A 14142-nucleotide genomic window follows, 5' to 3' on the forward strand; every position below is an offset into this window, starting at 1 on the left:
TTTTTTTTTTTTTCCTTTCTATTTTAGAATTTGGAAAAAAGCTGTTAATGTCCCGGTCTACTATTAAATGCATATTATTGATGACTTTTCTGATTGTCTCTGATTTGTCACATTCCCATTAGCATTTAAATTACATATAATATTCCCTCTTGTTCAAACTGCATTTATGTTTAATTGCTATGCAGAAGCAGCTCCTTTTCCTTGAACAAAGCAGATGCAAACCTTGGCACAAAGTGCATATTTGAAAACCTTAAGTGACAGATGTACTGGAGTCCTTTGCAACCTTACTCAGGAAGTCAAATACTAGGAGGTTAAACTTGAGGATGTTTTAGTGTAGATTTCCCTGATAAAACTATACCTTCTATTCCATAGCATTTTATGAACAGGGAGTCATGGAGCATGAACAGTGTGTCTCTCTGCAATGGAGAGTTTTTATAAATATGCCTTTAGGAATTGACTTAATTTCTAAAATTAAAACTTTTGCCTTGTTATTGGTAGTTTAACAGACTTCAACTTTCTTCCTCTTTCCCAGATTTTGGTGTTAGTGCATTTTTAGCAACTGGAGGTGATGTTACTCGTAACAAAGTAAGGAAAACATTTGTTGGTACTCCCTGTTGGATGGCCCCTGAAGTAATGGAGCAGGTATTTCTAATGCTAATAAAAAATTTAAAACATTTTTTCTTTTAATTTTGGAACTTGAGACATTGCTACCTTGTTTTTCCCTTCTGGTTCTGTTTTAGGTGCGAGGTTATGACTTCAAGGCCGATATGTGGAGTTTTGGGATAACAGCCATTGAGTTAGCAACAGGAGCAGCACCTTATCACAAATATCCTCCTATGAAAGTAACAATCACTTTGTATCACTTGAATAACACCATTAGCTGTATTATTAATGCTGCTAGATAGTTAGTACTACTTCATTTTCAATAACCACTCAGGTTATTTAAATAGATGGATTCTGTGGAGTTTTTTTTTCTCTTTTAATTTCTACATTTTGAATTGGTTTTGCTTACGACTCCGCGTTTTTGGGTTTATTTTAGGTGTTAATGCTGACGCTTCAAAATGACCCTCCCACTTTAGAGACAGGTGTAGAGGACAAGGAGATGATGAAAAAGTATGGCAAATCCTTTAGAAAACTAATTTCATTATGCCTTCAAAAAGATCCTTCCAAAAGGTAGGTCACTATTGCCATTTACAGTAGAATTATCTTTTAAAATATATAGACTCCTTTAAGTTACAGTGACATAATCTTAAAGTGTATGATTTGAGTTTTATAAGTGGCAGCCTTCAGTCATCTCCATCTGGGGAGAAGAAATTGCCTTTTAACTGTCCCTTAGGTTTACTTCTTCTGGTTGTTAACCTAATGTGTTTATACTTAAACACAGTATTGAATTAAATTCCTATCAAACAAAAGTCCTTGCTCTACATCTTAATTTCTCATCTGAAGCAAGATATAAATCTTGATACTGTGCACAAGTCTAACAATACTGCTCAGATTGATCAGCAGAGCTGTTGGTAACCAAATACGTCATTCTCTTGGCCTTAAAAGAAATCAAAAAGAAATTATTTTACATTGCTATTTCTCATTTTGTGACATAAACTTAGTGTTGCTTTTAACTGGGATATTTCCAGAGAAAATTATTCCAAAACCRTTGTTGAGATCCCAAGTTCCCTGAGTGATTAATTTATTTATTCATTTTTATGCAGACACATTTTTGTAGGCTTCTTTTGCTGGAGAGTTGTAGGAAGCACATTCTAATTAACATTATTWCCTAAGGTATTTAGTCTATCACTGTTTCCTAGGCTTTCAGAGCTACTCTTTCTGGGGAAAGGTTGTTCTGAGAGAGCAATCTTGATTTTATGTGTCATTTATGGTATGTAGTTCCTGGTGGAATGCTACCCTAAGTCCAGGATGTGGTTGTAGGGAGTCAAATCAAAACATTGACAGCAGGAACACTAAGAGAACAAGTATAATTAACAAAAAAGATTAAGAAATTAAGAAAAAAACCCTTACCCTTATTGGTCTTAGTAGCAAGTCCTGATGCTTTAAACTTGGTGCTGCTGTTTGACTACTTACAGATAGAAATGAATAATAGTAATAATGGATAATCAAGCTCTTGATAATCAAGCTTCTTTTAGTTTCCAGTATCCAGCAATTTCAGGGCAAAATTAAAWTGGTATGAAGTCATGAGAAGTAAATCAAATGAGTTTTCCTTGTCTCCTTGAATACATAATGCTGAGTTACCTGACCTGTAGTAAAGGTATTGGTGTTGAAGCATTAGTGTTTAAGGTACTTACTTGAATTTCTGAATTTTTTAAAGCACATGCAGTATCTTCACAGGCAGGATTGCCTTGAATGGAACAGTTAGACCAGCAGATAGGTGCTTAGATCTGTGTGCCAGTTACTCTATACTGGTATAGAGCAGTTTTTTTTTGTATTGGGAGGTTATCACTAGTTTTCACATTTCTTGCAAGCCAGGATGTAATTTTGCACAGAGATACCTCCAGTAGCCATCATGTCAGTCATTGGAGAAGTGCTTGCTCTTTGTGGCAAATTCTAGGACTGGCATTGCCCTGCATTTGGCTCAGACTATGCAGTTTTTCTTTTGGGGATCTGTGTGGGTGTTTCACTCTCTCCCTAGTGCCAAGGATGCTGCTCACAGTCCTCAGCTGCAATTCACTGCTGCAGCCWGTGTGGAAAAACAGGGCCAGAAAGCAAGTCCAGACCAGTTCAGAAGTGTCCRGCATAATTAATGGCAGAGGAATGGAGAACACTACTTCAAATAAAACTTTACTGAAATGTAGCTTTTCAGTGTGATAGTCCTGTTATGTGTTGTGATGCTCCAGTACTYTGGGAACTTTAAAACTTTGACACAGAAGCTGATTTTTCTTTTTAATAGTTTCTCTTCCTTTTTTTCTCATACAAGATATATGTATGGATTACTACTGAGTCTGGTGGTCTGCACAGCAGCACTAATCAGAACTTCTTTATTGTAGAGTTTGGTTCTGTGGAGGTGAAGAAAAATACATGCTCTATGGAACCTACTCTCTGTTCTAAATTGAATTCTTTTTGTTAATGTCAAGAGTTGTTTCATTATTTCTTGCAGGAGTGAACTGATATATACTTACAGACTTTTCACTACTTTTGCTCACTTACTTTTCAGAACTGTCCTTAAAGAAATAAACTAAGTCAGATTTTGTTTTTTGGTTTTTTTTTTGAGATGAACATTTCCCTAATGGAAGCTTTCCTACTGTGTTATCTAGCTTGTGCTGTATCCAATCCCTTGCTGGAATTCAAATGGAAGACTAGAACAGATGTTGCTTCTGTTCATTTAGAAATAATGAATCTGGAAGATTCTGACTTCCCTAAATTTATCTGTGTCAAAATTTGTCCTGGATGGTTGTATGGGCCCCTAAGAGAAATGATGGAGGATTTTATCTCATCCCAAGAGATGCTTCACTTTCTCTCCAGAGTTTGCATCAGTACCAGAGTCTGGCCTTGGCTGGATAGGTAGCTTTTTGGATCCCTGAAGCTAGGGAGACAGAACCTGCTGTGTTGGAATCACTTTGGTAGTGAGACTGTAGTTATCTCTTGGAAATGCTGAAACAGACTTAAACAAAACTGCGAGTAAAAATAAGGTGTCTCAGTTTCTACCTTACAGCTGTTGCTTTGGTTTGTATTTGTCTGCTTGACTGGAAGATGATCCTTATGACTCTCTTTGGTTTATGCATCATGTAAKAGTGTCAGTATAATTTCTTGTGAATGCCTGCTGAAATCAGTGRAGTAAAAGAAAGCCAATAGGAAGTACTGATGCTGCTGTTTGGAAAATGTAATTATACTTTTATTGCTGTGGAGCAAAGTTTTAGTTGCATTYGTAGAGTCATTTGGGGAAGAAGACAATACCTGACTTTTTTGTGTGTTCTGGATTTTTTTTGTTTGTTTGTTTTGGTTTTTTTAAAGGTTAAATGCATTTGTGTTGAACAAAAAAGGGGGGAAACTGGCAGCTTAAGAGACTGATTTTTTGTTTTCTCTCTTTTTTGGTATTTTTGCCATAGAGAGGCTTAATTTTTTTCATGTGTGGTAAGTGAGTTTGTGTGAATTAATTCAGTAGCTATTATCATTCATTCCCCATTCATACAGTACTAATTCAAAAGTATTAGAGACGACCATTTAACTAACGTCTTGTACTGTATTCACTGAGAGGGGTCTTTGTTTTCTGTTCTAATTTATTATTGATCTTTCAGGCCCACAGCAGCAGAACTTTTAAAATGCAAATTTTTCCAGAAAGCCAAGGTAAAACGTTTAACCCTACGAGTAAATTTTGCTCTGCCTTAAAATCTATGTGAAATTTTTTCTTTTCTCGTACTGATTTTTAACTCAACAAATGTTGGTTTTGCAGAATAGAGAATACCTGATTGAAAAGCTTCTCACTAGAACACCTAATATAGCACAAAGAGCAAAAAAGGTGAGTGTATTCACATATTTTTCTTGACTGGTGTAGAGGACAAAGCAGGGACTCCTCAGCTGCCTCAGATTTTTAGTTGACTGAGCCATTCTTTTAATATAGTCCTTCAAAGACAGTGAATGTTTAATGAATGTTTTCTGCAGCCTTGCTTTCTCTAGGAAGCCCTGAGGCATTTTGACTCCTTTTCTGGCCTTGTCAAAATGATACATGGTGTTTGTCATACTTGATATGATTTTTTTCTCACTTTCTTTTACAAAGATAWAGGTGAAGTAGTTATGGGGAAAAAAGGTGACCAGCAAACAAATAAATTCATAAACTGCAGCATTCMTATCTTCATTGATCACCTAGAGAAAGGGTGAAGATACTGTAAGTGGTAATTATTGACAGCTGCCTGGTTCTTTGGATTATTTTTAATGTTATTCCCAAAAAGTCAGGTTGAAACTCCGCTAGAGTGCTGCTGAGCTTTGAGACCAGTGGAGCCTTGTTCCACAGTGGCAGAGTTAAACCCACAGCTGTGGCACATGCTGGTATTTCTGTGGTGCCTTTGGCACTTGTGTTAATGAGCTTACCGAGTCATGTGCAGCAGAATGCAAAAAAAAACATTAACTCCTAACAGGTAAGTGTTGTAAACCTGTTAAATATGAAGCCAGCTGCTGTTCAAAAGAGCTAAGAAACAGGAATGAATGTGGACTCCTGTTTGTTGTGTGCAAAGAATTGTRGAACTCCCTTTGACCGTTCTGTCGTCACTTAACTCATCATGTCTCTTCAGTGTGACAGACACCTGCTCTGAGACTGCTGAGCTCTGCAGGCGACAGAGTCGTGTGCTGAGTCCAGCTTTCTAAAAGCAGGCTTTCAAGGGGGATGTTTTGAGGAGGACATTTCAGAAAAGGAGCTGTTTCAGCCTTTGTTGGCACATCAGTTAGGCTGCAGCTGCCCGGACTGGCACTTYTGCGATTTTCTGTTGTCTTTGGGAGTATCTGTTTGGTGTAATTCGTACAACTCTGAAATGCTCTGATGGCTGGTGGCTCATACTTGTGACAGCAAGATCTGAGTGCTTCAAGTTCCTTCAGATCTTCTTCCATATGRAAGTAATTTTGGGCAATCGTTGAGGGGGGCTCTGAGAGGCTGGAGTAGGAGCGGTGCTGAGGGGCTTTGTGGCAGGGCTCTTGTGCTGAGCGGGTTTGCACTGCGGGAGGGAAGGAGGAGTTCGGGGTTTGGCCGTGTGGTGGCAGCAATGCCCACATAAACAATGATCCAGCCTGTGGATTTCAGTTTGCACCTCGGCTGTGCGGGAGTGATGGGGACACGTGCTGGTGGCAGCCAGGCTTCTGGCACAGCAGTGTACCTGCTGAACTTTGGTCTCCAGCTGTACCTCGGCTCAGCTTTGGACACTGCACAACTCATGCATACACACACCTATAATTGCTTCCTTACATAGCACAACACTTGGAATGGAAAAGGRAATGTGGGATTGCCTCCTGTATGCCAACAAAAAGAATTCTGTGAATGACTTCTTTGACAGCTCTTTCTAATCTTAAAAAATAAAAGCTGTGCAGTGGTAGAGACTAATTAATACATCTTTAATTGCATCATAAAAAAAACCCAACAAAAACCTGTTTGTGTTCTAGCTACTGAAAATGCTAAATTTTTTATATTTTAAAAGGACACAATATTAAAATTCATTGGGGATTTAAAGTTTAATTTGCTTGTTAGAACTTTATGTGTAGCTGCTATTTTAAGACACCATAAAATATAAATGTACTTTAATAATAAAACTCTGAGGTTTTGTTTAAAAAGCTTGTGCAAGTCGAGTTYGGTTGCTTAAACATTAACATGTGAAATGTCTAAGAGGTTGCTCTTGGATAAAGTAACCCCTGTAATTGAAAAACTAATGTTACTAGGGCAATAGATAGGAAGGAACTGGTGTCATCACCACTTAAATTATCTTCTGTAGCACTTGGTGTAAAATGCCTATGACTAATGATCTGTAGCACCTCTGCTAGTACAGATGTCAGATCTGCCCTGCAGTAATTTAATTTTTCTTCCATTTACCACACRTATAATTGCTTTGCCTTGTTGCCCAGAACTCCAGCCTCAGTTTAGTTTTAACTTTAAATTCTTATTTCTTCACATAGTGTTCTCATATTTTGCATTTGCCTTTGCAGCTTATACTTGGCAGCTGGTTTTTTCTAAATATGAGTTTGGGTTTGAGTTGGGTTTCRGGATTTGTGAAATCCTGAAAGCAGGTACAGAGGTCTTGTATGTGTGAGGMAAACATTCGGTGCTCTAAAGATGTGCCCTGCTTTAAACACCAATTCAATAATTAAGCAATCTCTTAATTGTGTGTTTAAAATACTTTTGATCATTAAATTTGTAAGCTCCGTGTTTGTGCACATGTTCCCTCCATTCCACTCTTTCATTTTATTTCAATTCTGCTAATTTTTAAATGATCTCCTTCTTCCTTGCCCTAGCTGTTAATTGAGGACAATGCTGAACCACTTCCCCAGGAGGAACATGTCCTACCTCTCCCTGTTTGGGACCTGGTTAGATGTGTATTGGTACTGCCCCAAGGATTGAGTGTTACACTGAAACTTCTTCCAGCCAGTTTTGGGTTGCACTGACGGGGCTGCTCACCTTTGAGAGCATTGTTGGTGTGAAGAAGAGCTGGAGAAAAGGCTGTGGTGAATGGTCCAAGCTCAATGTGGTTTGGTAAACAGGGACATGCTCTGAAGACAAACTTTTGTCATTGATATAAATGTAGGAGCCCTGACAGCCCCGTGCCTCTGGCTGGTTGGGTGCTGTGGTGGTAGAGCAGCCTGCCCAGTCCTGCTTGGATGAGGGTGTAAAACARCTCACCAAGAGTTAACAGATACGACTTATTAACATGTGCTGAAGTGGTTTTAATTTTGAACTGAACACGAAGTTGTTTCATTTGTGATTAGGATTATTGTATTGGAAAAGAGCAATTTGAAATTTGAAACATCATTTAGCATTCCACAGTCAGTTTTCAAATCTTGTCACACTAAAAAATTAATTATAACTGTAAGTACTCTGTATGCCCAAAGGCCCTGGGTCAATTTTATGGTTTTATAATCCAATGTTTTTAATTTTTAAAATCTCCTGCATGACTGCCATTTCTACAAAGTGAACAGGGAAAAACATGTATCTGCATTTTGTTTTATTGCTGTCCAAAGTGCTGCTAGTAAAAAAAAATAATCTAAGCAATAATTTGGCTTGAATTCTATTTTTGGAATGCTGGTATTGCATTGTGCTCTTAATAGAAGCTTTTTTTAGCGCTGAGAGTTGTATGTTAGTGGGAAAAACCTCCGACAGCATGAAGTGATCATTAGTGTGAGTGATACCAATTATTATTATACTTCACTAAAAATGCCCTTATGGATGGGCTGAAATTCTAGCTCCTTATTACAGCTATTTTAAGGTAATGGTCATGTTTCATTATATAAGAAATCATCAATCCCCTGTATTTAATGAGACAAATATCATTATATTGCAGGTTTCTTAGACAGCTCTAACAGCATGATTGCACCTTAGCAAGACATACATGTGCAACACTGCCTTTTTCAGTAATGGATTTAATCTGATAGATACATCTCACCAGTGATGTGTGTTAGTACAGCTGGGCTCCAGCTTGGTTGAAAAGGAGAGAGGAACATGAGTTTGAGCTCAGATTGTTAATAAAATTGTATATTAATTTTTCTCTATTCTTTAAGAAAAGCTTATTTTGATTATGTTGATGTATAAAGTGAAGGGACGTGCTATACTGGAGCACTTGTTCTGGAAAGCAGCAACTGAACTATAAATATTTGTTTTGACAAGGCTTTGTGTAGGGAGTCTTTTCCATTGCAAAGGATTGATTGTTCAGTTTATCCAGAAAACTGCTACAAATTAAAAAAAAAAAAATGGAACTGTGTTTATATTGTTGAATTTTACTAAAAAAAGGAGAAATTGCCATTCAGACCATGTCAGGTATTTCATTTACTTTCAAGAAGGTGTTGGAAGGGAAATCTAATGAAAACACTTTCTCCAAAAATGTAAATTTGACAGAAGTTCACACAATCAGAAAGTGGTGCCTGCATTAGTGGGTAGTAGAAGTGGAAAGTGTTTTAATGGGCAGACACATGCAGTTGCACCAGCTATGTTTTAACATTTCATATGAAGGAAGAAGATTGATTATTGTTTCTGCCAGCATGTAATTGTGCCATTAGATGCAAGAGACTTCATGCAGTATATGGGCTTGCACATCTTTTCCTTCMTAGAGTGCTTTTGCCATCTGTATGGTCATTTGTGAGGTTGGATTTTGGGCCTTCTCAAGTGACACAAATTGTTACAGAACAGGTGAGCTTTGAAACAAACCGTGGCTTAGCTGGGTGCCTTTGTAGTTCAGATACCCATATGCATATCTAAGATARCTTGTATTATTTGTTATGGCAGAGTTTAAAAGCTTATACATGATTCATCTTAGTAAAAAGTACCCCTCTTCCCTATTGGAAGGTGTGTTCCAGTTCATGGGCTGTCGTGGTTCCACTTCAGAATTAAATTTTGCAGTGAGTCGCTGTCTCTTCTGCAGCAGCATTGRTCCTTAGCTAATGTTGTTTTCATGACCTGGTGACTTGTTTGAGAATGTCTTGAACATGGACTGACATGGCATTAGTGTATAATGAGAACTTTGGTGATTAGACCAGTAGCTTTTAGTATTTGGCATTTATAAAAGTTGTTGAAACTTTCAGAACTGGAGGAGGATTTTCTTAAAAGTGCTGTTGAAGGACTCGTGGTTAAAGAGTCAAGACAGGATAAAGGAAGTCCAGGTGCGTATGATGCTGGTGATAGTTTTTCATCAGGAAGTCAGCCTTGTAAATAAGCAGAAGATAATCCTGTTTTATTGTCCTATTCTGTAGGGATTTGGTTTTCTGGTTCTAACAAGGTGCAGGAAGATGCTGGTTTTACCTGTGTACCTTCTGAGAAATTAAACCTMCAGCATTTCATGTGCATGAACCAATGCCAGATTGCTTCTCTTGGACTTGCAATGGTTCCCTGAGTGAAAGTGTCCCAATGGAATTAGYTGTTATTTAATAGTTTTCCCAGTTTATAGGCCAAATCAAGATTGTGTCAGTGCAGGCAGCCACAGCTGGCTAGTTAGGGTCACCTTAATTTCATGGGGTTTCCTTTCTGGAAAAGACAACTTTTCTACCTTTGTTCATAAATGTAATGAGGAGTTTTGGGAGAATGTGTAAAAATTACTTGTGATTTTGTACATTTTTTTAGATGTTTGTCAGGAAAGCCTTGCAGGGAGATGAATTACAAATAGGATTCTCCAAAAGCAAGGTGGCTCAGAAGCAGCATTCCCACCTTTTACCATTTGCTGAAAGACTGATGCAATAGCAATGTGAGAATTTTTGCTTTTATATGGAGAAATTGAATCTTTAGCCTTCACAGTTAAAATAAAAAATGAAGGAGAAATTAAAAACAAAAAGAGCCCAGGCTCAAGACTCTGAAGAAAGTGTAAAATAAATACTTTTTCCTGGTTAGACCTTGTAAAGGTTTTACAAGTACAGYGCCAAAAAAATTACATGTCATTTGTTTCGACACTCCTTTTCCCCCTGCAATTGTGCTCGATACTGGTGATATTCTTAGAAGCTCCTGGGGAGATCTGCAAGGGTGAGATGGTGTTACCCAGTAATATTATAGGGGACTTAATTTAGCTGAAAAGTGCTCTTGGCTCAAGGAGTTAAAATTATGGCTGGAGCCAAAAACTTCAAGGTTTTAATCAGAACAAATAGATTAAGGCCAGCAGAGCAGAAAGAAGGGCTGGAACAGTAATAGCTCCTTTCTGTTCAGCTCTCTCTGAAAATCAGCTCCAGGAGAAGGTTATTCAAACAGTGCATCTGCAGCTGAAGATGTGGAGGTGTGTGGAGAGAAAGGGGAGTGTCAGGGAYGCACATCCCCGCAGAGCTGTGTGGGATTTACCAGCAGCAGAGGGCAGCCAYATCCAGCGCTGCAGTCAGCACCATCCTGCCCAATCTCTGTTAATTATTTTCATGTTGATTTATAATGTTTTTTGGAGAACAACACTCAAATTCTAATTTGATCTCATTAATATTTTAAAAAATGTGTTGAATAAATTCAGGTCTCTCTAAAATCTGTGTGGAATGCAGAATGTGTATTACAGTAAATTCTCTTATGTACATAAGCAAATGTAAACCTTGAAGAAAATAGAAGAGGGTAGAAATTAGAATTTCACCTTGAAATGGTACTTTCAAGCCTCTGAGTTTGAAAGTAAGTGAAAGTCATAGTAAATTCTTCTTTGAATTCTACAGTAACAGACTATTTTCCTAAATATTCTTTAATGTGTTTCTAATGCTGACAAGAAACCCAGCTTGTAATGAGTTTTCTACTACTGAATAATGAAAGCTCTACATGAGGCTGTATTTGTCTTCTTTCTTTTCACCTGTGGTTATTTTAAGAAAGTAAACAGCTTGGGTGATAGAAAAGCATGGTGGAACTGGAAAATGATTATTATCAAGGTGGATCTAGCTATCCCTTTAKTGTAAAGTCTTCTAGTAGTGATTCACCATCATGACATGCATTCATCTGAACAGGGAGGAAAAAAAGCTCYAAATATCTTTGTCTTTCTTCATCATCTTTGAGAGTACCAAGTTACTCCACCAATTTGCTATATCTTTGATTTGATTTCTTTGATTATTTGACCCTCTTGGCCTTGGCACCTTAATCTGATCAGAAGGGTTGAGAGGAGCAGGCAGGGAAAAGAAAGAGGATAGAAAAGAGCCTCCCTCTGCATGTGTGAATTAACCTTCAGGTCATGCCTGATAGCCATTTGGGGTTCCTTGTGTTTGAGGTGAAGTGATACTTTTGTGGAGCAATGTATCTCCTCTGTGCAACTAATTGAAAACATCCTCCTCAGCACAGGTACATGCTCATGCCTGAAAGAACTRTTGTTAAAATGTGAATGAAATAATTATTTTCAGCTAATAACATTCAGTAATTAAGTTTATGTAGTGGAACTAATAAATGGAGAAATAATGTTTGAAAACCAAAGATCATACTGAGTTACTAAATTTGCATATTTCCCATGTGACTGGAATTTCAGCAAGACTGCAGTTTCTCAAAACAAATCATATTCAAATTTTGGACTCAGGCTGAAAGCAGAGATAGTAAGTATGTGGCAGTGTTTAGGTAAAACCTCATGTTCTTGAAAAGCAGAATTGAGAGTTCAGGGAATTACCTGCACTTGTGAAGAAGAGCTTTTGGAAGCAAAATAGTGTCTCTAGTTTKTGGTGCTACACTTTGCTGTCTCTAAGCAGCATTATCCCTGCAGTAGAATTGGTGAAGAGTGGAAAGCAGGAGGGCRTTGGACAAGGAATCCCCTGGAGTGGATGAGGACTTGGTGCACTGATACATTCACTGGTACTTTTTTCGTGATTTCCTTAGAAGTGCAGGAATGTGCTCCCTCATCTCCTCTCTCTTCAGCTTATAATGGCTTTGTTTTYCTCACACTGGTATCTCCTGAATTCTATTTCTAAATTGGGAGTGTAGGTAAGATTTCATGCTGGTCTTCTCAACTGAAGGCCATGCCCATGGACTGCAGGGGGACAGCCTGCTCCCCCATGGTCACCATGGGCTGCAGGGGCACAGCCTGCTCCACCATGGTCACCATGGGCTGCAGGGGACAGCCTGCTCCACCATGGTCACCGTGGGCTGCAGGGGGACAGCCTGCTCCACCATGGTCACCTGCAGGGGGACAGCCTGCTCCACCATGGTCACCGTGGGCTGCAAGGGACAGCCTGCTCCACCATGGTCACCATGGGCTGCAAAGGAATCTCAGCTCCGGTGCCTGGAGCAGCTCCTCCCCCTCCTCCACTGACCTTGGTGTCTGCATCCCTCACATATTTCTCATCCTCCTCCACTGGCAAAACTACTGTGACTACCACCTTTGTTTTGATTTCTTCTTAAATAGGTTTTCACAGAGGCGCAAGAGGCCCAGGTTTGGTCAGTGGCATGTCCATCATCCTCAGAGCCAACAGCAATTGGCTCTGCTGGACATGGTGGAGGCCTCCAGAAGCTTCTCACAGGAGCCCTTTTTTGGCCTCCCCACTTCCAAAAACTGGGCCAAGCAAAACCAACACAATAGTACTAATAGATAGCCTGCATAAATTGTGGTGAGAAAAAACAARGGTTTAAATTGTATAAAACACATTCAGGTTTGCAGTTTTGTGGCTTCTGTCAGAATGAAAACAAGACTTCACAATATAATGAATTCAGAGGAATTTATGAATAGTCAGCAGTGAAGGGATTAGGATGTTCACGTGACCTGTGAGACTGGGTTGGATGGGGCCAAGCCTTCTCTTGAGCTAATGCTTCAACTCTTCAGCAAAGGATGACGTGAACATGAGGGAATTCATGCACTGTCTTGGACCTCAGGGGATTTTTTATTRCAGTGTAGGTGTTTTTATGCAAAAGAACAATGCTCTTCGGCATTAATATGTATTGTAGAAAGTGACTTCATGCCTTTTATCTCAAGTGCTAAGTTGTGATTAAAGCTGTAACTGTTTTAAGCAAAGGGCTTGTRCCATGATTGGATACACAATGATAGGCTGTTTTTCTTTGTTACATTGCCATAAAAATACATGCATAGGGGAAGGGATTGAAATTTGCCTTTGTGTCTTAGGAAACATTCAGAAAAGGTTTGCAAGGTGGTGAAATGTAAAAATTACAAAATCTGTTTGCTCTATAGACTTAAGCTGTATATGGAACAAACAGATCTAGGGATTTTTTTGAGAGAAAAATACACAGAGCAAAGTGTGATGCTAGTTAGAAATTAGTAGGAAGCAGTGTCAGGGTTCTACAAAGACTTTTGCAGATGCACTTTAAATGTGTGGAATCTGCACATTTACTACTTTCTGGGAATTCAGGAGAARTTAAACTTGGGCTCTAAGTTAGCTGAATATGAAGGTGGCAAGGTACCTTCCATGATACTGAATATTAATGCTCAYTAGTGCCATCAATTTTGCTTATGCAAATACATCCTACTTACCATACTTTCAGGTCACCATATTCCTTCAGTGGAACAAAGTTAAAAATACTGGTTTAAATTTAGCCAGAACTCCACTGCAAGTGTTCAGTTGCCAGAGACTTTAATAGGAAAATCTTAAATAATTCAGATAGTGAGAAAGTCAGTGTTACTGGTTCAGTCATCTTCCTGCAGAATGAGGAAAAATACAGTAGATGCATAATACTGCTCTTACTAACAGCATGGATTTGTAATGTAGTCTGAAATCATGTRCTGTACCATGTATGAAATGCAGTAATGTTTTATGTGCATGCATTGGTATCCCACAGTGTATCCTTTTTACTTGTTAATTTATTACATTTGGACAATGAAATAAGATTATACATCTGTAAGTGGGCCCAGTTTTTTGCTGTTTTGAGCAGTTGTGAATAGGGAAGTAGAAAAATCTTGGTGTTCAGTAAGTGTTCATTCCCTTCGCTATGGCTTTAGTAAAATAATCTTGCAAAGAGATTGCAGCAGCTAAAGAATCAGTAATGAATAATAGATTCTTCTTTCTTCAGTCTCTAGCATCTACATATAGCGAGCACATCAGTGCCTAGAAAACAAGAATTTATGTTATGCTTGCCTGTGT

At 38.5% G+C, this 14142-nt stretch overlaps 1 protein-coding gene across 3 annotated transcripts in view; it reads left to right on the top strand.

Annotated features, from left to right (window-relative positions):
- STK39 (serine/threonine kinase 39) overlaps window positions 1-14142 on the top strand; it is an 81429-nt gene that overhangs the window by 28202 nt on the left and 39085 nt on the right. For 2 of the 3 annotated variants that reach the window (XM_057371723.1, XM_057371725.1), the window contains exons 6-10: window positions 533-642; window positions 741-842; window positions 1040-1173; window positions 4245-4293; window positions 4400-4465. In XM_057371723.1, the coding sequence (XP_057227706.1) occupies window positions 533-642; window positions 741-842; window positions 1040-1173; window positions 4245-4293; window positions 4400-4465 (461 nt within the window). The remainder of the gene's footprint in view (window positions 1-532; window positions 643-740; window positions 843-1039; window positions 1174-4244; window positions 4294-4399; window positions 4466-14142) is intronic. The other variant, XM_057371724.1, reaches the window with a different exon arrangement.

Source organism: Malurus melanocephalus, unplaced genomic scaffold (genome assembly GCF_030028575.1).
Source record: "Malurus melanocephalus ecotype Western Australia unplaced genomic scaffold, MMel_1.1 scaffold_155, whole genome shotgun sequence".
Lineage (NCBI taxonomy): Eukaryota > Metazoa > Chordata > Aves > Passeriformes > Maluridae > Malurus > Malurus melanocephalus.